The sequence below is a fragment of the Mastigoproctus giganteus genome, chromosome 7 (assembly GCF_048544385.1).
Source record: "Mastigoproctus giganteus isolate SK-2022 chromosome 7, ASM4854438v1, whole genome shotgun sequence".
Classification (NCBI taxonomy): Eukaryota; Metazoa; Arthropoda; class Arachnida; order Uropygi; family Thelyphonidae; genus Mastigoproctus; species Mastigoproctus giganteus.
Genome location: NC_143581.1, coordinates 67,105,247 through 67,130,794, shown reverse-complemented (window position 1 = coordinate 67,130,794; position 25,548 = coordinate 67,105,247). Strand labels below are relative to the sequence as shown.

At 37.1% G+C, this 25,548-nt stretch overlaps 1 protein-coding gene across 2 annotated transcripts in view; it reads right to left on the bottom strand.

The window, feature by feature from the left end:
* The window catches only part of LOC150082973 (cerebellar degeneration-related protein 2-like), a 187,962-nt gene that overhangs the window by 79,003 nt on the left and 83,411 nt on the right, over positions 1-25,548 (bottom strand). For both annotated transcript variants that reach the window (XM_090377705.1, XM_090377703.1), the window contains exon 2: positions 21,321-21,433. In XM_090377705.1, coding sequence (XP_090233831.1) covers positions 21,321-21,433 — 113 coding nt within the window. The remainder of the gene's footprint in view (positions 1-21,320; positions 21,434-25,548) is intronic.

Sequence of the window (25,548 nt, the reverse complement as noted above, 5' to 3'; positions counted from 1 at the left end):
CAGTAAATCTCAGTTTTAGTTGCATATGCACCGACATCAACATCCACAGATGAAGATATGGACGTTTATTATGAAAATCTCCAGTCAGCTCTTGATTTGGTTCAAAAAAAATGATGTTTTGATACTCATGAGTGATTTTAATGCAAAAGTAGGCAAGACAGTTTCTTCTAGTCCGGAATGTGGTAGGTTTGGTCTTGGCACTAGAAATGAGCGGGATGAAAGTTTAACTCAATTTTGTCATCTGAACAGTCTTGTCATATGTAACACTCGCTTTCAGCAGCACCCAAGAAGGCTCTACACACACACATGGAAATCTCCTGATCATAAAACAAGAAATCAGATTTATTATCCTTATGCAGCAAAGGTGGCGTTACAGTGTAATCACAGCAAAAGCACTTCCTGAAGCAGATTGTGGCCGTGATCATCAGCTACTCCACATCATTCTCAAGCAGAAAAAGATCATGAATAAGGTTGGATTCCTTGACGATTGGATGTCAAATATTCCAAACGATTATATACTTGAAACAGGCTTGTTGTTTGGTTTTTTTTTAGGAGCATTAGCAACTAAGGCCATATTGCTCCGGGATATGCGGTGGTCATTCCCTGACCTTTCCGCATCCTCCATATTTGGTGGTGACGGGCTCGAACCCCGGTCTAATCAAGAAGCGTGTGCTACGCACTGCTGCTCCTTCCCACCTGGCTACTTGAAACAGGCAATCGTTTCCAAGCTCTATTAGAACTAGATGACGATATCTTGCCTGAGGAAATGTGGGAAAATACAACAAACATTATTAAGGATTCAGCAAATACACATTAGAGAAAGGTCAAAGATCAGATGCCTTGGATTAGAGGACACTTAAACTTATTGAACAAAGAAGGACTGCAAAAGCCCAGTGTACAAGGAAACGAAGAGGGTCAGGAACTAAGCAAAGTCATCAAGCGCTGTTTAAGCCAGGACAAACAGGATTATAACAATCGAAAGTGTAAAGAAATTGAATACCACAACAAACGAAACACTAAAGAGATGTATAATTAAATCCTTAAGACAAAAGTTCAGACCAAAACTTAATGTAATTAAGGACTCCAAAGGGGAAATTTTAACAGAGCAGAATACAATCAAAAGGCAGAAAGGATACTGTGAGCAGCTCTTCCAAGCACCTGCTGGCACTAACGATCTGCCATCCCCTTTTCAAGAGTATGATCATGAACCAGTACCACTGAAGGAAGAAGTCAAAAAAGCCATCTGAGTACTAACGTGTGGCAAGTCATTGATTAAAGCTACTGATGTGAAGGGAGCCGAGTTTTTTCATAAAATGATTGTAAAAATTTGGGAAACGGGACAGTGGCCATCAGATTGGAAGAAATCAATTTTCATCCCCTTACCAAAAAAGGAGATCTGAAAATTTGCTCAAATTACAAGGTTATTAGCCTAATTTCTCACGCTAACGCTAGCAAGATTCTTCTTAAAATCATATTAAACAGAATCACAAGAAAACTTGAAGAAATGCCAGAAGAGCAAGCAGGGTTCTGAAAGGGGTGGAGGAACCAGAGATGAGATCTTAAGTCTACAACTGATTATTGAAAAATCCAAAGAATTCAATGTTCCAGTCGTTTTGTGTTTTATAGATTATGCAAAAGCATTTGATTGTGTTCAACATGAGAAACTATTGGAAACGATGACTATTATGGGTTTCCCAATCCACATAATTCGGCTGATTAAGCTACTGTACCAGGAACAGGAAGGAACTGTGAGAATGAACAAGGGAAACACGGACACACGTCACAATAGGTAACGGTGTCAGGCAGGGCTGTATTTTGTAACCTCACCTTTTTAATCTTTATGTCGAAGATATCATGCATGAAGCTTTGGAAGATTTAGAGACTGGCATCAAAATTGGAGGACTGATGATAAACCTTCGTTATGCAGATGATACCGTGCTAATTTGCAATTCTAAGAATCATCTTAAAGAAACTCTGAGGAGAGTATGTGAAGCAAGTAAGAAAAAAAGGATTGTTTCTGAATGTGTGTAAAACTAAAATTATAGTGATTGGTGATAATCTCGGTTGAAATAAAGTGAGGGTAAATGGGCAAGATATCGAAGAAGTTGATGAATTTGATTAGTTACGGTCAAGAATAAATAAAAATAGTGACTGCTCAAACGATGTAAAGAGACAACAAGCAAATACTAAAACGTTGGTCGCTGATCTAATAAAATTATGGAGAGATCGTGATCTGCCCCTAAAGACGAAACTGAGAATGAGTAATTCGTTAACTTTTCCAGTTGCCCCTTATGGATGTGAAGGATGGAATCTGAAAAGAGTTGACAGGAAGAAAACTGGGGCATTTGAAATGGGGTGTTACAGGAGAATACTGTGTATTTCGTACTTGGATCGAAGAACAAATGAGTGGGTATTGAATAAAATTGGCAAGCCTAAAATTCTTCATAGCATCAAAAGAGAAAACAAGCTTTTTGGTCATAGAGTAAAAAGGGAAAACTTTCTGTTGAAGAATATAATGGAAGGAAAAACCGAGAGGAAGAGGTGCAGAGGAAGACCTGCAACTAGGTGGAAGGAAGGTATCAGTGAACTTCTGAGCATGACACTTTGCGATGCTGTTCGTATAGCACACACTGCATCGATCGTGTTTGTGGCCACAACAGGAATTTGAGGAATTTGTTTGTGGCCACAACAGCTCCTCAGGGAGCTATGTAACTGGAAGAAGAAGAATAATAATTGGTAGCGAAAATTAGTTCTTACTGCTCGCTTACCGCAACAACCGATGCGGCCCGCATTTCATCTGTTTTAAAACCCCGTGGCCAAAACAAGTTGAACGCCTCGCTCTATTGGAAAGGGTACAGAAAAAGGTTTTAGATTAGATAAACTAAATGCTAATTTCCAAACACTAATTTCTTTCTGTTTTAGTGTTTCTAGACTGTATTTCATTGTTACCGTAATTGCATAAAACAGTTTTATGTAATCTGTAGAGAAAATAGTCCAATAATATTAATAGCATATTTTTTTTACATATTTGGATCTATAAATTTTTATGAAAGGAGCAAAAACATTTGGTACAATAAGCAACCCCCCCACCCCACCCCAAAGCAGTGTGTGCTTTGGGGTGGGGGTGGGGGGGACATAGATGATAACGTGTCGGGCTCACTGTCAGACAATGCAAACCTGAAAGGTCTGTTTCTCAGAAATAAAATGTGGGAAGCGTATTCAAAATTTTATGAATGGATAATAAAATTATGAATGACCCATGGGCAAGAACATTATGGCCACATCTGTCCCCCACGATTGAAGTGACCAACCGGCGAAGCATGTACAGTGACAACAAGAGGTAGTCAGTGTCAGTTCGAAACCCATGCAACGGGGAATGGAAAAGACCTGCCGGTTTTGAATGGAGAATGATTTGCTGCGCTAGGAAGGCGGGGGCCAGCATATCAGCAACCTCAGACATTGTCTGTTGTTAGAAGCCCACCGTAATGAAAGTGTGGCGGGAATGGTCCGAAGAGGGCGGCACAACTAGCCAACGTATATCAGGACGGGGAGACAACCGAAGAACAGCAGTTGGCACCTGCTGTCCGAACCAAGACAGCTCACGATCCCTCAATTAACGGTAGACTGCATTTAGTGCGCACAGAGAAACGTTTCCGAGTATACCATCCAGGTGTGCTCGGACTGGACACATGACTCTGGACCTCCAACTACTTCATGAAGATTAAATCTACAGACTAAAGCGTACAATTCCACTGATTTCCTTGGAATTACAATTGACTTAAATGCTGACATCAGGAGCTTCAGATGCTGGAACGGGCCTCAGCTTCTGGCAACTCACTAGGATAACGGTAAAAAGGACGTATCACCCATTCCTTTTTCCCTGGTATCACCTTAACCACCAATAGAGACAAGAAATGGTTCACACCAAGGCTGTATGCATAGTATCTATTTAACTGGCCATGGGTCCATAAATTCTAAGCTTTCTCACTTAGGCATTGTTACTACTGATCCGTGGTGCGCATGCAATGGTATTGAAGATTGGTAGCATAGAATTTATCACTGTCCGTTAAACGAAGACCTTCGTTCTCTACTGATTCCTAATTTTGGGGCCATTTCCCCTAGAGATGAACAAAAGATTCGTGAACAATAAAGATGCTTTTAAAATGCTTCGAAATTTTGCGTCGTCCTTCTTCGCAAGAAAAAAAAAAAAAAAAAAAACTCGACACAAATTGCAACAAATACTGACAATGCAGTGAAAACACAGACTACTAACTAAAAGCCTTCTCAATAACAATACAACTAAAAGGCTTCTCAATACCTTTTACAAATCACTCAGCAATGTGCAATGATTTCTACGTGAATTAATCAAGACAAATGCTTGACTTCCTGATGCGACTTCCTAAACTTCTCAGATTTCACTGATAAGAGTATTTGCCAACGAACTGAATCAGGCTGACTGGGATCTGTTTAGTAGCCATGACTGTTCCTATCCTCTTTTTATTTAATGATTTAATTTGTTAGCTGTCTTTTAGGACAAATGATTTTCTGGCCTCCTCACTGTTACGAAGAGGCGGGATATATATACATACACATATTGTATGGATTAAAAAACGGATTAAAGGTAGGGGCTCGTGAACTGTATGAACTGTAATTAATGTGAAAATGTAATAATGAACTGTAATTAATGTGAAAGATTTTTCTGATTCTGATTATATCGAAGGGGAACTGATGATATTCCGTAATATACAAAACGATCTTTTTAGACCCCTTCACAAATAATTTTTCAGTGTTCATTAAAATATATAAAAAGAAAATTCAACCCTATGAAGTAAATCCCATTTTTTGGACGTAATTGCCAAAAAATAAATAAATTTTAAAAAAGCTACAAAATTACAAGTACTGCATTAATCGACAACTAATTGCACCCTTATAATTCAGTGATAACGTTAACAACTATTACGTTTTAGTACTGTGTTCAAAATCACCCGAGTTTTTTTTTTTCCCCTCTTTTCATACGGATAAAAAAAAATTACATGTGATACTTAACGTTAATATTTTTAAATACATATATTTACATTTATATTTTTGTTACCTGGGTAAAAAATATATAGATCCCATGGATGGGAGCAGGGTGTATTTATACAGTACATTATTACATTTGTTGTGGGAGGAGTGTCAACTTTCACAGTAGGGTGAGAGAGTATAGTTCAGTCCTATACGTAATAGATCAGTAGTATTTTTTTTACTTTCAGTGAATTCGATTGCTGAAATCATATAGCACTATTTATACTTCATATTAAAAAAAAAATTGGGCACCGCAACACCTATTTATCAGACAAGTATGTTACCACTGGACCAATCCAACAGTACGGGTTAACACTTTTTGATTTAATGCTGGTTATTATCGTTCTGGAGCTTATACGAATCACAGATGCTTTATTATCTAACACAAATAATGAATTACCGCTAATGTCATAATTATAACAACTATTACCAAAAACCGAAATAAGGACATTATCAGAAAAAGCACCAGACTGTCTGCCAATAGCAAAACATCTGTTACTTTAACCTGTATTTTGCTACCAGTCTACCATAGCATAAGAAAGTGCCAAATTTTCACAACATTTAATAAAAAGTTAAAAGTTGGCGAATTTTTAGTATCCTAAGTTTGTTACAGAGAAACAAGTAAACAATGCCGACAGAAAAGGAATACTCTGTCATTTGTGAAGATGGAATCCCAATTCAATCATCTTTAAAGGAACATTTTTTTTTATTATTATTAAAAAAATGTGGAATGTCGTTTCGTATCAAAATAAATCTCTAACCTTGTGCTAGTTTATGATGGGTACGACTGTTATAGCGTACTGCATCTTGTTCCTGCCAGGTCTTCTCAGAGATGCTCAGTAACTTCAAGAGCAAGTTCACGTCTTTCGCACAACTTGTAGGTGGGTATTAATGCTGCAAAGCGACCTTCAGAAAGTTCACACAATATAAGGACAATGACTCGGTCATCAGCAGTAAATTTAATGTAATGTGTAAGTGATGTAACCTTCGGAAGCGTACTCCCCCCCCACCGAGGATCATACAAGGGGAAATAACGTTTATTTCTTCCCTTATGTTTACAAAATATAGTCATCAGTAAATCAGTTTACAGTGTTTTATGTTCCCTAATATATTAATTACTTCGATAAATTTTTATTTAATTTCTTCAACTCCGCTATTTCCTGGACGGGATCGGATCAATATGTAGTAGGGTACGTAAGGCGTATCAAAACTTCAAGAGCAAATTCAAGTCTTTCGCACAACTTGTAGGCGGGTATTCATTCCCTATTCACATTAAGAAATATGTTTGATGTATAAAGTTACCATATACAGTATAAATATAAAATGCAAATACTGTGCAAATCTACAACGCCACATTTGTGGTGTTGTAGATTCACATATTCAACGGCCGTACTTTCGAGACAAGCTATCACAACCATGGACAACTATAAATGCGTTTTATATATATACAGTATACATATATTTATCCCATGCACAAAATGCTACTGAAAATCTATACTACGCGAGCGCAACGAATGGATTGAGAGGTCCGAGAAAACCGCTTAATTTTCAGGAAATGGATATGGAAGATCATTATACAACACAAAAGTAAAGAAGGATGAACAAACCGTCTTTCCCCGTGGGCCCAACCGGCACCCGACTGTAGGTGAAAGCAATGCGAGAAGTAGATAGTTAGTTACGAGGGCACACCATTTTGGAAATTGTCAGAGGGCAACTGTTCTAAGGAAAATTTAAACTTCATCTTAATAATTAAGTTTATAAGGGGGGAAAAATTTATGCCTCTCCGGATTCCTTATTTCTCCCCCCTCGAGGAGATATATGCCAGTAGTAGGGCAAACCAGTAGTGAAAATGACCAATAAAATAACAAAAAATAAAGATAGAATGGGGGGGAAAGAAAAAATAAAGGATGGTACTGTCGAAGCAACGTTACTAATATAATTTAGAAAATACAAGCCAATTCAAAAGAAATTTAGTGGCGCCCCCAGAATGGCACCCGTTTCCGAATTATGTGAAATCTCACTAAAGTGGAAGCGTGGACTACCAACAATACGCGACCAAATGAACTGAAAATAATGATTAATAAAATAAAATAGACTGACCATTATGCCCCATCTCGACAGAGGACCACGAGGCCAATAAGGGAATTACTGCATTTCGAACGCTAAACAAATCCATGCAACGACGGAATAATAATAATAAAATCAAACCGCCAATCAGAGGTGTATTGCTAAAAAAAAAAAAAAAAAAATAGTACCGAAAATTTTGTTCTCCAGAAGACTATACGATAACACCACATCGACTGTACAGTAACTGAATTAGACTTCAGACTCACGGTTCGTAGAACAACTACGGTAGTTCTAGCGTTCAGTTCATGGCGAATCAAAATGCAGCGTTCGCCCGCATCACAGTATATCTCATTCGCTGGATCTCTTAATCTAACACATTGTACTTTAATAAGAAACGTTCAAGTTTCATTGCGAAATTTATACTTTTGTTTTTGAATAAATTTTTAAAGAAATCTATTAATTTTAAAGATTACTATTAATATATATATATTTTAGTAGCGATGGGTAAAAATAGATATTTCTCCCTCCCTTTGATTATGCCATTGTTTCATAATATTAGGTGTATAAATTTAATGAATTTTCTATTATGACATTTAAGAAAAAAGTACTGGAACGTTGTTCCGGTCCGAATACACCACTGCCGCCGATGCAATAGATTTGCATAGCGGTGGTCCTTATGCAGCGTAAAATAAGACAGGAAGCCTAGTACTCGCACGGCTAAACCATACCAATGACAAAACAAAAGTTGAACTGAAAATATATAGAAACAAATAAGACGATAGGGACTTTCAGGAAATGAATATGGAAGAAGATCATTACACAAAACAGAAGTAGAGAAGGATACACAAAACAGAAGTAGAGAAGGATACACAAAACAGTCTTTCGCCCTGGGCCCAACCGGCTACCGACTGTAGGTTTTCACCTATGTAAAAAGTAGATAGTTTTTTTTTGTTATTTTATTGGTTAAGTTCATTTTCACGCTGCTGGTTTGCAATGCTACCAGCATATATTTTATTTAAGTTTATTATTATACGCAACATGTAGTGGTTTGTGCTTTTCTGCCGCCACTGATGGTTTTCTACGATTTTTTCGTTTTTATTACTTTTAACCCCTCTACTTAATTTTTGGATTATATTTACACGGTAGTAGCATGACGTTGTGCTAACGCTGCGTTCATACTGCCATCAATAGTCTAATTTGTTTTTATATATTTTCAGTTCAACTATTGTTTTGTCAATGGTATGGTTTGACCATGCGAGTACTAGGTTTCCTGTCTTATTTTTCGCTGCATAAGGACCACCGTTATGCAAATCTATTGCACCGGCGGTTTGATTTTACTATCATTCCGTCGTTGCATGGACTTGTTTAGCGTTCGAAATGCAGTGATTCCTGACTATTAATGGCCTCGTGGTCCTCTGTGGAGACGGGGCATAATGGTCAGTCTATTTTATTTTTTTAATTATTTTCAGTTCATTTTGTCACATTGTTGGTAGTCCACGTTTCCACCTTAGTGAGATTTCACATACATAATTCGGAAACGGGTGCCATTCTGGGGGCGCCACTAAATTTCTTTTGAATTGGCTTGTATTTTCTAAATTATATTAGGAACGTTGCTTCACTAATCACTAAATCAATGCTGGAGTACACACCTATTTTTTTCTCTCCTCCCCTCATTTTACTTTTATTTTTTTGTTATTTTATTGGTTAAGTTCATTTTCACTCTACTGGTTTGCCATGCTATTGGCATATATTTTATTTAAGTTTATTATGCGCAACATGTAGCGGTTTATGCTTTTCTGCCCCCACTGATGTTAGTTTTACTATTTTTTCTTTTTTATTATTTTTAACCCCCTCTACTTAATTTCTGGATTACTTACACACACACACACACACACACACTATGTTTATTATTATTCATTAATGCCTACTATTAATATATTACTAGGCAATTATCTATTATTTTAATGTATATCATTAATCATATTACAAATAAATAACACTAAGTGGAAATGTTTAAAAATGCAAACAGATTAATACCCAGAGAGCTCGTTACAAATCAAATAAAATCAAAATACAAGTTTAGTTAACATACGCATTGCCATACATTTCACGCGCGTTTGCTAAAGTAATAATAATAAATACTATGGGGCTTCGTCCACTGCTCGCTTCTTTTGATAAAGAAAAATAAAATACCTACAGAAGCTTTCGACACTGTGTGTCTCTTCCTCTGCTATGAATACGTTACATATGAAAATCAAGAATGGTATCTGGTGGTCATGTTAGATAAACATAGCGCGTGACCACGCTTAAACATAAGCTTCTGTTACCACAGTAAAACAAGCTTCTGTTACCACAGTAAAACAAGCTTCTGTTACATGTTACACGTAACCCGCATCTCTCTTCTCCCAATGACTGAATAATTATCACTAGACGGAAAATTATTTTAATGTATAGAAAGATATACTGTACATACTATGTTATTTGAGGGGTTTCTGTATAAATGTTTGTGTATTTGCGTGACACTACTCGCCTACCTTGAGGTTGACTGCAAAGATGGAGCTTGTTAGTATAACCTATATATTTTTTAATATTTTGTGTACAGATTGTGGTTAGAGGCAATTGTATGGCTGCTTAGCTAACAGGAGACGAAATTAGTTAAATGATTAGGATAGAAATAGACACCCTCGCCGTCGTATTACACCAATAGTCCAGAGCGTGCAAAATTTTAGTTGTAGTCAAGTAAACAGTATATGACTGAAGAATATAAGGTTGTTGCTCGGGTTATACGGATGCACGATTTCCCGTCGTGTTAGTTACGTTCCTGGTAGATGTGTATCCACAAGTAGTTATAACCCAAGCACCAACTTTATATTCTTCAGTCATATACTGTTCACTTCCTACAACTAAAATTTTCCACACTCTGGGATAGCGTAATAAGAGAGAGGCGTGTATTTCTATCCTAATTACTTAGGTAATTTCGCCTCCTGTTAGCTAAACATCCATACAATTGCCTATAACCAGAAACTACAACATGTAGGCAAAATAATTTATTTTCTGTTATATTAATATTTTACACATAATATATAAACAGTAGAATGCGGATAAGAAGTTTTCAAAGGGACTGGAGGTTTAGAGCTGCTTAGAAAGGAAAATGACCTAAGGATATGAAATATTAACTACACAAATAAAAAAATACACATACATAAGTTAAAGATTATTTTTAAGTACTATTTCAGAATTAATAAATACATGTATTTTACTCTGCATATTTTAGTCTATGGGGAAACATTTTTAAATTGAGGATTTCTAATTGCTTAACATTCTGTTCGTTCAACCCATTACAAAGTTGGAAGAATGAGCTCCTTTGGAATTTCAGCATACCTTAAAGGTCACAATTATTATTATTAATAGCCATATGGTGCAAGGAAGCCTGAGGCTTATGTTGCACCAGGAAAAAAAAATAATGATTCCCAAGTTGCCCTAAGAGAGAGAGAGAGAGAGAGAGAGAGAGAGAGAGAGAGAGAGACAAAAGTAGAAGGGAATCACCAAGAAAGAGAAGAATGATGATATCCAGCTCAGGACCCTGGGTGTGCCAAGCCCATACTCACCAGATGTGAGCCCCGGGGGTTAATTACAATAAGACAGAGCAACAATTCACTAAGTAATTCAGAACTGTTCACAATCATCAGAACTTAACGCGGTCTACGTATCCAATTACAGATATCGATGAAAACAATTGCAATATGTCACTTACATGGTATCAAAATGTTTATATTAAAAAAGGTTTTAGCGCTGAAAGCCTAAGCCTACGGAAAATTCACTAATCGAACAAGTTAGTGCCAAGCATAATTTTAGTTCGTAGTAAACCACCAATTCCGTTTCACCTACTTTGGTGGAAGTATACCACGGAAGTAGGTGAAATGGAATCGTTTCTGTTACAGTGTATATCTCATATTGTGAATGCCTTCTCAACCAGTTGCCCTGATATTGAACTACTTCGAATAAGCAACGTTTTGAAAATGGATTCTCGAATAGGCAACACTTCGTCAATGGATTCTTGGCTGATACCACCACCCCGCGATGGTGGTATCGCAAAGAATAAGTAACATTAGTCTTCTCCGCTGGGAAGCGTTGCTTATTGGAGGTAGGGCAATATATATGGACAACTCGTTGTGAAGGCATTTACAATATGAGATCTAAAAAACGATGCCATTTCACCTGCTTCGGTGGTTTACTATGAACTAAAATGATGCTTGACACTAACTTTCTCAATTACCCAATGTTTATATTGTTTAAATTTTTTTAATATTAAAAATAAATAATTTCTATATTTATAAAAACGTATTAAGTGGGAAAACTTCATTATTATAATAATACACTCTATATCACGAACTTTTCATGCGGCAAAATACTACATTACAACAAAGTGTTGAAATTAGGATTTAAGAAACCAAATATAATACAGGGGGGGAAAAAGTTTATGCGGGAACTTCTTATCCCGGTTCTACCGTGTGTGTCCGTGTCCGCGCGCAAACCAGCTAAAAACAACTATTTTTATACACGAATAAAGAGCATTTAGTTTCTGCGCATTCGCCATATTCTGCATTCATTCCTCCAACCAACACAGCAACAAATATAACATCCATTGCTTCAGCTATATATATATATATAAAATTTTGTTTTTTTTTATGAAAACCCGAAACACGAGAGGTATTAGAACCTATAGTACTTAGTACTGAGCATGGGTGTTGGAGGTTGAGAAGACGTCCGATTCTAATGAAATTTGTGTTACCTGGCCAACTTTTTCTAAACAAATCAAATATGAAATTTTATGAAAATCTACCCATTAGGAGTCTTACATGCGGGCGTGAAAAACAAGTTACTTTACAAATATATTGGTAATGCGCTTCAAGTAGCGGTCCCGCCCGAGAAGGTTTTGATTGGCAGGGACCGCTGATGGGATAAATTTTTTTTAAAAGTAAACTTAGTTAAGTATTCACAGTTAGTATCTCAGTGGACTGTGTGCGTGCGTGTGTCCTAACATACTCCTCACTGATCCATCGTGGTTCGCATCTCCTCTAACTGTAAAGTTCGTTGCAAAATAAGTTCGATCAAGTGAAGCCTACCTATCTGATCACTCTTTTCCGTTTTGTACTAGTGTACCAAAATAACTTTGTCGCCATTTTTAATTTTCTGTGCTAGTGATTTCTCATACTCCGCTTTCGCCTGTGTTATACTATCAGAGGTGTTTTTTTGCTACACATACTCTTATAATACTCATACAAATCAGTATCTCGCGATAGTCCATCACCTGCTTTTTCCTTTAGCTCAATTAAACCCAAAAACAGAGATGGCCAAGTGTATGACAACAGCGGTCATAAACTTGGGCATTTCTCTTTGTTTTGCGAAACTTCTTCACTGGAAAAAATGTTTGTTAGCTTCCAAGAAAAAGCCATTGAATACTTTCCATAATGAACTCCTATCCATTAACTTATAGTCCTCTCATTTTCTCTTGACCACAGAAATCCCTTTGGACATTACCAATTTTAATATTGCAGTCAATAACAGCTATTTGTTCCTTGGCGAGAAGCAAGTCATGGATATTAGAGCCCCTTGTACTTTCTCTGACATGTTAAAATAAATTACAGTGGCTCAAATATCTTTCCCAATGACGTACTATTGCCCGTCTACGATTTCCAATCTGTAAGAGGTAATCACACTTGACTGCCCATTCAGTTCAAATTAGATGTGTCATGGAGCTATTCGATATTATTAAAACCAAAACCGATCGCCTCAAATTGTCTTAATGGTGAGCATACGCACCACTTTAATACAGGTGTATTTCAAACGCAATGATAGCCAACGAAATGCTTGTGAATTTGACTATATTCCTAGAATCTGAATTTCAATGATTTTACAGTAGTTTATACAGTATACCCCTCTCTCAAGAAAAGAAGTCCAGCTATTATTAACATTTTGCATACAAATCGACTGGTATTAAACATTGTTACTAATAATGCAACTATTCACAAACAAAAACAAATTAGTTAATTTCCAGTTTGTTAACGACAATTCAATTAAGTGATGACGAAGAATTTGAACGAAAAAAATAACTTTCTCCGCCTATAAAATTCAAGTGTCCTCGCAAATTGTAGAAGCGCAGCCTTTGAATGAACAGCGATTCAAGCGTGCGTGACTGCTAAATACGGTTAACGATTGTATTCACTGTTGAATGATAAATTCTAAGCCTCCTGATCGATTGGTTCTGTTACCGTTTAAAACACACAGCGGATTTATAGAGCTTCTTAGTGTACCGTTATGTAATCGACTTAATAATAATAGCAATAAGAGCTTAATTGACGGTACTCACCTCAATTGATCTGCTTAGTTAAATGGTAGTGAAGTGGAAATGAATTAAATGAAGTTTAAAATAAGTTAAAATAAATAAAGACGGAATTGTTAAAAATCTGTAATTAAAATTTGCTCAAGGAAGAAGTGCACTGCCTCGTCCCTGGTTGTCATTTATAAAATATTAATATATATCTAGTTCTCATATTAATATTTTATAAATGACAACCAGGGACGAGGCAGTTCACTTCTTCCTTGAACAAATTTTAATTACAGATTTTTAACAATTCCGTCTTTATTTATTTTAACTTATTTTAAACTTCATTTAAATCATTTCCACTTCACTACCATGTAACTAAGCAGATCAATTGAGGTGAGTACCGTCAATTAAGCTCTTATTGCTATTATTATTATTGTCGTTTAAAATACATTAAAAAAAAAATAAATAAAACTTACAGAAATGAAACAGCTATCAAGGCAAGCTGCACATTTAAAGTATTTTTATAAATACAAATAATTTCAAGAATTAAACATTTCCAAGTAAACAAAGCCTCTTGATACTGCTATCGGAAAAGAGAGAGAGAGAGAAAAGACTGCCCTACTATTAAATTAAATTTACTGTTTATATACTCCAGCACGACAACCAAGTCAGAAGAGTTTACAATAAATCGTCAATACAAACATTTATCGTATTTAGTAGTCACGGGTTTGAACCCCCGTCCACTCAAGGAACGCGTGCAATGCACTTTCTGACCTGACCACTCGGCTAAGTCAGGCCTCCAGACACCTGCATATCTATAGTTAATCTTTATTTAAAAGAAAACTAATAAAATGTGCCCAACCATTTAACCATTATGACAGCCTCTAGTCCCTATAGAACACTCCCCACAATTTTTTGTAAATAGCCTCCGATATTTTCCGCCATTCAGGCTTCAAAGCGGCGTTCAGTTCAGTTCTGTTTTTTTTTTTTTCTTTTTTTTGTTGGACAGTTTCTCCTCATACGCACCCGATGATCCAATTCATTCTATATGTCCTCTTCTGAGCTAGACCATCCCACTTTTCGACCCTCATATCCTCAAACAAGTCCATCACAACAAAAGAGGCATGACATGGACAGTTTTCCTGCTGATATGGGTATTCCCTGCTACCACTGCATAGGTGGCGCATTATTTATTGTCCAGGACGTCTAGATAGACCTTAGCATCCATGGTTTTGTCCAATACAACCAATGTTCCCATGGCAAACCATGAAAAAATGGCCTCAGATCATCAGGCTGCCTCCGGCGAACTTCATTGTTGGGACGATACAGTCCGGCAAGTAGCTTTCTCTGAGAATCCACCACACCCAGGCACGACTTGTCAGATTGGTGGACCATGAACTGTGACTGTTCACTCCAAAACACAGCTTTTCATTGGTCCAAAAAAATGCGGGCCTTACGCCAAGCTAGATGGCATCTGGGATTCGTCGAGTTGAATAGTGGCTTGTGGATGGCTGCCTGACCGTAGTATCCCATCACGAAACAAACCAGAAAACTTATGAAGCTGTCGAGCCACCCCAAATTTCATTAAAATCGGTCAACAGAAATCCGGCAATTATTTCTTTTTCGTGAGTCCACATAACTCGATCCTCAGTGGATGGGTTTTCATCATATTTTATATTTGGCTCGTTTGGAACGATGTAGTTTGCCTTTGCAAATTTTATCAAAATCGGAACAATAGAAATCTGACAATTAAAAAAATAAACAAATAAATCTTTTCTGAACGTACCACCAATAAATAGCAAAGGAAAAGGCAAGCTATGTCCGTCGTGGTAGCATCTAACGAGGAACACAATTGATGACATATATAGTAGATATGCATAATCTTTCTTTTCTTTCATTTTTTTTTTGTTTTGTTTTTCTCGACATATCACGTAGCTTATCCATACACCGTATATTTCTGCTGAAGCACTGAATACTTTTTTTTTTTTTTTTTGGAATGTGCTGATTGAAGGAATGAATGGAAATAACGTGGATGCGCAGATACGAAATGCTCTCGGTGTTTGTACATGAAAGGCGTTACTTTTTTCATTTTTTTTAAAATCATTAATATTTGCTGAAGCCCCTGAGATATGATGCACTAACTACGTGCATTAACTAGCTTGTTTTTGTTTAAATCTACCACTAAGGATCCCACTTCAGTTACTACATGTGATTTCCTGTGAGTTTCACTAATGATATGAAGCTCTTAATGAAAATTTTCACTCGTCTAGGGAATACCCCTCTAGTCAATCAATGTGAAACGAACTGTTTCGAAGATGCTACAGTCTCTTCGAAATTAAAATGCGAACTGAGTACAAAATATCTTATTTATGTTAACTTCGTGGATACTGAGAGTATGGAAACTTTCTGGAAATGGATTTAAAAATAATAATCTTTCTCCGAATAGTGCTCTGCTATCAGATGACGAATTGGTTCTCCAGATAGGATTGTATTTAAGTTAGTTTAAAAATAACTTTCAACAGTGCGGCTGCTACTATGATCCTTTACAAGTAATTAATTTTACTTGTCCTTGATGACTACTGTGCCATTATTTATTCACCTGCTCGGAAATATACGTTGGGCCTACTCGAACGTATTGAAATCACTTATTCGCTTCCTCTGCTTCAAGGAACACAGAGTTCCATCGCAGAGATTATAACGCTCTGAACAACAAATTTCGTTTTGTTCCTCTTAGTCTACGACGTAATCTTCAGTCTTGCTTTCTTATTTATAATTTAGTTCACGACTTTATTGATTCTCCTGCTCCTCTCTTATTCAATGGCACGTTTCTCGTGCAAATTCTCGTCTTCAATACACGTTTCTTACCGCTTCTTAGAACGAACTATTCTTCTACGAGTCCGGTATTTCATGGCATGAAACTAATTAAACTTCACACGGTTGATATTTTTATTCCCAAAAATTCATTCAGGAAGCAGACTCCTGATGCTGTAAAAACTTTTTTTTAGGTTATTATCCATATTTTGTTCGAAGATGTAAACAGTCATTATTATTTATCATTGTACATTTCTGTTAAATTCTTATTTTGTGCTGAAAGTTTATATCACTATAATGTGATATAAATTTATGCATCATTCTAATGCAAATAAAAACTTAACACTTCAGAAAACTCAGTTGCCAACCTGCTATCTACGAATTCTGTTTGGAACCTACATTCCGACTGCCGTAAGGAAACGCGCTTTGGTCATAGGAATCCAAGATAGAAAGTCAGCTGCGTGCCACAATTTACCAAATTTATTCATAGTCATAAAGCTGTGTATTAAGTATTTGAAGTTTAACTTTGTACTTCAACTTAAAAGCTTAACTTTGAAATCTGACTTCAAATATTTAGTACACGAATCGCCTCGATGGCACAACAGCGCTAACGCTTTTTTTCCAATGGTTTTTTTTTTTTTTTTTTTTTTTAACCATACTTTTCTTTCTATAGAACTGAGGTCTGGGGTTCAGGAGCTCAGTTAACTGAGCGCATCAAACACTAAATCAATGCTGGAGTACACACCTCTGATACGACTGCAGTTTTTAAATGCAATATATAAAGCAAAATTCAAACTAAGATAGATTACAGGTTTCTCGCACTCATCACAAAATGATCACAAGATATTGCAGATCCATAAATGCCTAAGATGAATACCAGTGGAGGATACCCCTCGCTATCTACAAAACACCAACTATTTCGGATCACTTACACAGAGGCTGCAGGAGATACAAAGCAGTGACGCTGAACTTAAATTTAATCCAAGACAAAAAGTACAGACTCCAGATTCTGTCTAAAAGGTACGGTACTCCTCACTAATTACAATTTTTGGTTCTCAGCGCCTGTATCATTCCTTCACACCGTTTCCCGAATGTCTCCAGAATATCCGTCTTACCCTATTCAACAAGCATTTCATCTATACGGTGAAAAGTGTTCTCTGCTCTGTAAAGACCTAGGATTTGTGTTTGACGTTCTGTTGGACTGTCTGTTAGACAGCAACTGTTTATGATTGCTTCAAGAAAAATACCGAAGGGATCCTACTCTAAGCCACTAGCAAATCCACAAAGTCTACGAAACGACTCATTTTAATGTATATATATTCGTTACCTTTCAGGCGCATTCTGCTTTTTTTTCTGTTTCATTACAATTAATTTAATTTATCTTTTTCTGTGATTAACTTAAGTTAAAAATAAATATCGTTATCTTCTTATAAATTAATTACTAAGATTTTAACTTTATAGAACACTTAAAACTCTACAGTTTTATTTTCTCTAACACCTTCAGTTTAATTGTAACTGTAATATTTATTGCTCTTCCCCTTATACTTTGACTTTTCGCTCTATATCACACTGAGTGATCGCTGAATTATGACCACCTACCTAATACCGTGTTGGGACACGTTCACACAGATAACAGCTCCTGTTTGCCTAGGGCCCTAGGCATTAAACTCCACTAAATGTCCGCGGGGGTGTGCAGCCATGCTGCCCGCCAGACTTCGCACAGTGCTGAATACATGACGATTGCGTGCCCATACACCTTACATCGCTTTCCAAGATATCCCATAGGTTGGCCAGGATTTCCCATTAGGCACATTAGTTACGGTGCCTAGGGTCAACGAAGGAAGGGAAAAATAAAAAAATATATAAAAAAACAAGCTTCACTCTTTTCACTGGGACTAACGAAAAACGAGCTGAGAAAAGAAGTGCGCAATCGACTCTAGGAGCTCCAATTCAATACGCATACGTTAGAAACTAGAAGAATTGAAGTGACGGTCGCTCCGTCAATTGGTTATCATTTACTATAATTTAAACTTGAGTCATGTTAATTGACGTGATTCACAGTCAAAGTTTTTACCACCCCCCCCCACCATTTTTTTTTAGCACATTTCTGAATAAAAGTGCCTAGGAACACCAAATACAGCCCTGCCCGCAGGTGCTCAATTGAATTAAGATCAAACAAATTTGGAGACCAATCAAGATGAGCGATATCTTCACTGTTCCTCGAACCACTTTTTCAGTGCAGGTCAGATGATACGGTAAATTATCGTCTTTGAAAAACCTGTTTTTGTCCAAGAAAAAAATGTGCAACGATGCAGGGTGCACAGGGTCCCCTGGGAGCTGCCGGGTAGACCTCACCACTGAAATGTTGGTCCATGTGCACCAGGGGTCATAGTTCCTGTCAGCAAAACACGCTCCATATTAAGCAATCACCGCCGCCTGCCTGGATAGTGGTCACAATGCACGACGGGCCCATGGCCTCAATTGCACCAGGCATCGTCGGTGTTTCATCAGTTATCTGGATTCATCCGACCAGCACACTCGTATCCAGTCCCACTGTGTCTAACCAGCGTAGTGTTGACACCACTGCATTCGCCTTCGGCGGTGAGGAGTTTCTTGCTGTGGAACCACATACGTCTGAGTGTGCGGAGCATCGTCATTTGAGATATTGTTCTTTCATTCCCCATACCGTATTGCGATGTCAACTGTCGCACAGTGACCTGCCATTCAGCCCGTACAACCAGCTGCACCCGTAGCTCAACAGGAACATCCACATTTCGTAATCCTTTACTGTTCTGTCGGCGGGAGTGGTTTGTACAACCCAATTACAGCGCCCAGCGCACGAGTTCCCACCATAATGCCCTTTTGAAACTCCGTGATATCTTTACCCATAACATATACTTTATCACTTTGACCTGCATGACCAGATGCAAATTATCACTGCTCCAGTGTAGGAAGCTGTTCGGCTCTTTACACTGCGAGCTATACAGCATAGTCCGTTAAGGATTCGCACATTGTGCATTATTAGGGTCAGCAGAGATCAGTGTGACCACGAGCCTCAGTTCTGGATAACTTGCACCAAGTATGTTTCATTTCCCCCCCCCCATCTCCCTTGATTTCAGAATGTCAAATAAGTGAAGTCCGAGTGGTCAACAGCGGTGGACCGTGGTTTAAGCCCGCGTGACAGTATTGTCATAATTAACTGGGAACTCCTCTGACATACGGTCTCCATTTTCAATTATCAGTAATGGGAGGCACATCACTTAGAAGCTATAACTGAAGAATGCATAGTTTATTAATGACGTGTATGGAAAAAGACTCATTGTTCAGGTCAGTTAAATTTCATTTATTTAGAACAGTAACTGCACATTTAGCTTATCGCGCATAGGGCACTATAAGGATGGAATTTTTATTTTCTTTTCCGCTCTCTCCCTCTCCATAGTTCACATGTTTATGAGTTACTGCATCACAAAACTGAAAGGGCAAGTCCTATTCCAGTCTTTAAATCGTTTTTTTTTTTTTCCCCCCTTTTGTAATTAAGAAAACAAGCAAGTTTGTGTGAGTATGCCCTTATCGCCAACATTCCAAGCCACAAGCGGAAGCAAGGAAATGGTCTTTACAATTTATGAGGAAACTAAAGCGTCCTACAGTAACTTTGGTGATCACAGAAGAACCTGTCTTTATCTATGGCCATTCGTGTATGTACAGTATAATATAGCATACTGAAACACCGATGACCTTCCTTTATAACTAAAAGTAAACCTTTGAAGGAGCGTCCAAAACACCATACATCCAATTTAATTTGAGGGTAACAAACTCTGAAAACAGAAGAGGTAGTGGTATAAAAAAAAAAAATGAACAAATATATTAGTAAGGGAAGAACGTGTAAAGTAAGACTAAGCATACCTGAATTCTTTGTCCCTGTCACGCACAACTTAGCTATCTAAGTAAGATAAAATAGCTATAACTGTGAGCAAAATATAGTATATTTTTTAAATAAAAAAGCGAGCGAACACCATTTCTGAAAATTTTCTCCAGACTTAGTGATCCTTATCATTTTCGCTTTGTAAGTATGAAACCTGGTACGACTGCGGCTCGTATTAGAGCTGTGTAAAAAATTACGCACCACTTGTTTTCGAAAAGGAAAGTGGCACTAATTCTGTCTCGAACACAAACCTGCAAAACTTAGAGTGCCACCACTCCTAAAACGGAACTTCTGGTCATCATGGGAACAAAGTGAAGATCTAACATGTAGTGCAGGTCAGAGTGCACACCCGCTTAATTAAGCAAAGTCTTCGGCTGGTCAAGAAAGGTTTGCTCCGCACATGCGATTTTTATTATCATATGATTGATATATCGATTTTTTTTTTTTTTTTAATTTCGTAATCGAAATAATAGATCATGGAAACCTTTCAACATAAAAATAATCGATTCCTTCACTTGTTTCTGCATGTAGGGGCATTCTGCCACTAATGAATTCAATCAAGTTTAGCATTCTGTGCTCCAACTTAGTCGCCACCGTGAAAAAGGCTGCAGCTCCTTTCGCAACGTGCCGATTAGGTGATGTATTCTACTTTATTCAAGTTTTTTTTTTTTTTTTAAAAACAAACTAACGAAGGGAAAGATAGGAAGTGGAGAAAAGTCCATTCTGACATTCATAATTTGAACGCCTTCGTTTTAGAGAAAACAAGAATAAAGGTATTTCCGCATATTCTTTAAACTTTTCTATCTCCACCAGCACCCCAGCCATTTAGCATTATACTTATTTAGAGATTTACACAAATCAAATATATTTTTGATTTACAAAAATTCACAGTACAAGGCCTGGCTGGGGAACTAAACAATCCCATAAATACAGTAGAGTTGAAAAGTTCGGCAAGAAAACAATGTTTGTTTTCTATCAGAACCTTTAAAATTCAATGTTGTCATGAAGAAATTGACTCAGTATTTTAGTTCAGTGGTGTTAGTTACTGTTTTACATAAACAAAAATAGATGCAGGCGTCATTGGCAAAAATATAAGTACAAAAGTTTAAAAAAAAAAAAAGTACTTACACTAATTTCTTGCGATTGCTCCTTAATAATTATCTGTTGATCTTGAAGCGTATTTTCCAAGTCACGATTCCTTTCCAGAAGATATTTGCCAAGTTCTGCAGCAAGCCGAAGATCTAAATTATTGAACAATACACTTACAAAACCAGATACTGTAAATCCAAAACAAACTAATGTTTTTACTGTTTATAACTGCATCAGTTGATGAGTTTTTGAAGAATTTGGTTATATTCTATTTTTGCCCAACTATATATGTAATTTTAATTTGAATCGAGAGAGCAGCACTCAGAAATATTTGGCTACTGCTATCAACAGTTTTAAGAAAAGGTGAAGATATTACAATAATAAACATATTTATTAATTAAAAGGATGGATCCCCATTTCACATATACGAGGACAGTTTGAAAAATTCGGGGCCTGAGAATGAAAAGGTTATGGCAGTGTTTGAAAATTTCTATAATACTTCAAATAGTAACTTACCAAAGTTTCACACAGTTTCAATGAGGCTTTTTTTTTTTTTTTTTTTTAAATTAAAAAGGTAGTGTAGAGGGTATTTAGTGTCAAGCGGCACCAGGGATTTCCCCCATCTCCGCATTGCTTTCATTGTGGGTGTACCAGTTCGCTGAAAGGCCAGAAATTTAAAAAAAAAAAAAAGTGTGTGGATAGTGTATATGTGTAGTGTACCGTTGTTCTTCTGGCCTTTTAGCCGCTGGAGCCCTGCTGAGGCCCAACGTTGCCCGCACTCAGCCGCGTGGAGGCAGACCACGTACCCACAGTTTAGAATTTTATTACTCTGACAGGCCCTGCCACCTAGTTTCCTGAGATTTCAGTAGCTAGGGTCTATGTTAAAAAAAAAAAAAAAAAAAACGCGATTTTCAGGGACAAGACGCTGATGGGTTTAAAGGCCGAAAGCGGTAGAGCACATTTTAATTTGGTACTGAATTTTAATTACAGGTACGGAAGCCAATAAAGTTGGGTGAACTGAAAGATTGACAAAAATCACAGTGCAGTCATCCAATATTTGGAGGGAAAAAAGGTACTAACGCCAAATGCAATTCATTAAGAATTTCGTTACACCACTGAGGGAAAATATTCCCTCCTATTCCATAGTTAAGAAGCTGGAAGCAGAATTTAAACGAGGAAGGGAGAGCCTAAAAGATAACCCATGGTGTAGAAGACCTGCAACGTCCATCACTGCAGAAGTCAGTGTGCATGATCTGGTGACGAGTGATCAACAGTGCGGTACATAACCAGCGTCTTGGAAATGTCACCTAAACGTGTGTATCAAATGATAACAGAGCATCTAGCTATGAAAAGCTGTCTGTGTCAGCACGATGGGTCCCATAGTTGTTGACAGATCAAAAACGCACAAAGGTTGTTAAGTGAACTTTTGCATAGTTTTCAAACAGATCCAGAAATTTCTTTGCAAGGTTTATGACCATGGATGAGAAGTGGATCCATCACTTTCAACCAGAGACAAACGTGTCTTTAAAAAGTGGAAACAATTCTCCCCTTCCGAAGAAAGCCAAGCCGATTACTTCTGCTAGGAAGGTAATGGCGTCGAATTTTTAGGATGCTAATGGGGTGTTTGCTGGTGGATTACTTTCAAAGAGGTCACAGAGGCATATTATGTAGACCTTGTGAGGCGTTTGAGTGAAAAAAGCAAAGAAACGCAGAGGAAAACTCGGCAAAGTAGTTTTGTACCATCGGGACAACGCGCTTGCTCACAAGTCTGTCATTGTCATGGCTGCACTGCACGAATGCGGCATTGCAACATCGGTGGCAAAAGTGCATTGACTGCGAAGAGGACTATGCTGAAGAGTAACATGCTACTAGATTCCTCAAATAAGCCCTTAATACCAAGGCCACGAACTTTTCTGACGCCCATCGCGCTGTATATATCAGGTGATCTTCAACGTGGGTGACAGCGCTCACCAGTGAAATTAAAGAACTCACTAAGTACTATTCTAATTTTAACACTGAAAATAAAAAATTTATTAATGATACACACACATATTCGCCAAAGAGATAACATGTCGAACCCACCTTTTAGTTTATAACGGCGACACTGGAGAGCTGGTAGCAGCATTCTACTGTCTGCTATCTAGCAGCCCATTGATATGATTTATACTTTTAGACTGTGTGTGTGTGTGTTCGCATCGAGACGAACGTTTACTGATTTCATGTGCAACTTCTTTAGTTTTCTTAAGCTGTTTAATTACTGACACAATATAATAGCGTAGCCTAATTTAATTTATTATTTAATTAAACAGCTTAATTTAATTAAGCTGTTTAATTACTTTCATGACGTTGAGATTGCACCAAGTTAAAAAAAAATTAAGGTTCCAATGAAAGAGTACTGATGTCAGTACTCAGACTTAAAAAAAACTTCAGAAAATGTTTTTCGAAATGTATGAAAATCCCTGAAATACATACAGTATTAAAAAAAACAGTGAAAGGATAAATATGGACTTACTGCATATTTGAACTAACTGCCTCTGAAAAACGATAATGACATCTTTGTGGGAATTTATCACCAATAATGCACCATGGGATACAATAAATATTTTAAGTCATGTTAAAAAAAGTGATATACCCGTACAGAAGTGCAAATGACATCCAGAAGGTAACAGCACTGATGCAAAGTCAATTTTCCTGTCAGTTGGACTGGGCAAGTCCACAATTATGGACAAACCAATCTTGTCGTTGTGGAACTCTTTTATCAGACTGAAATGCTAAGAACTATGACAGTAAATGGTCCACCTCCACTGAGCAGGAATGGAAACCAATGAGATGTATATCCTGCACCATAATTGGCTAAAAAAAACAGATCACTCAACTTTCAGTACATTACCTCCACCACATACACGAGTTTGCCATGGAGAACTTTAACAAAAAAAAAAAAGTAGCACAAATAATCCTGAGCGTTTAAAACATTGATAAATCTACATCTTTTGTTCTTTATTAAGGCATCGAAGTCGCCACCCACTCCATTCGGAGACACTAGCACCTGCTTTGGAAGGATGTGTTCTAGGGGGCCTAATTGTACTATCACGAGTCGATGCTCGTAAAGGCTACCAATTTCTGGGGAGCTACCAACTCCAGCCAAAATTTCTGGGTGCGTCATTGATGGCCTACACCAGTCGGTCCCAACCTTTTTGAGTACAACTTTCTAACGACCTTTCAACAGAAGCCAATTTTTACTTGCCTAAATGTAATTAAAAAAAAACAATAATATTTACTACATATATACGAATTGAAGAGCATTTTAATAGCGTGTAAATGCATTTCTAAATTCTTTTTGAATGAATTTAAGTACTGCATTCCTAAGCATCTTTTAATGTTGTAATATCAAAAAAAAAAGCATGGATAACTACGATAATCCAAAATGCAAGTTATATTAGGATAAACAATATTCTGTTCAACCCATTTCCACCGAAAAACTCAAAATATTCACGGATATTACATATTTAATTTATTCATAACTGCAGGGAAATTATTGGCTGATAAAGAAATATAGTTCGTGTAATAATTATATTCATGATATTATTTATTTTTAACAAATAATTTAACAAGATCCCATAGTTTAATGTAATTCAGCTACAAATGTTAGATTCTGTGGTAATGTCCCCGTTTTCGGTGTGACAAACCAAACACCCCAAACCATTTCTAAAAAAACCTCCTTAAATTGGTGTTCATTTTTAAGGCTGTCGGTTCTGTATTATGTAGGCCACGGCTGAATAAAAATGTTTTACATTTGATTTAAAGATGGTTAATTATGTAATGAAATACTAATAAGGTATCAAATAATAAATAATTGAAATCACTTGAGGCGTAAGGGCACTAAATTTAATATAAAGGTAACGTTTCAGAACTTCTGCCAGATCCTATCATCAGACTAATATACAAGCTGATAACTCCCTACTACTTGGCTGCAGTCTACGGCTGCTGCGTGTTAGAGAGAGAGATGCACTGGGTTTCGTCGAAGATCGATCGTTTTCCGTAACAAAAACAACGAACTTTAATGTCATTTGGGTAACACGTAATATCTCTCTCTCTCTCTCTCTCTCTCTCTCTCTCTCTCTCTCTCTCTCTCTCTCTCTAAATAATGCGAAACAGAACAGTTGCAATTAACTTTCACATACTGGAAAAAATAATAAATAAATTTATTTATTTATCAGGTTAACAAGTTCAGAGAGTTGTATAATCAAGAGGATAAACCAACTAAAAT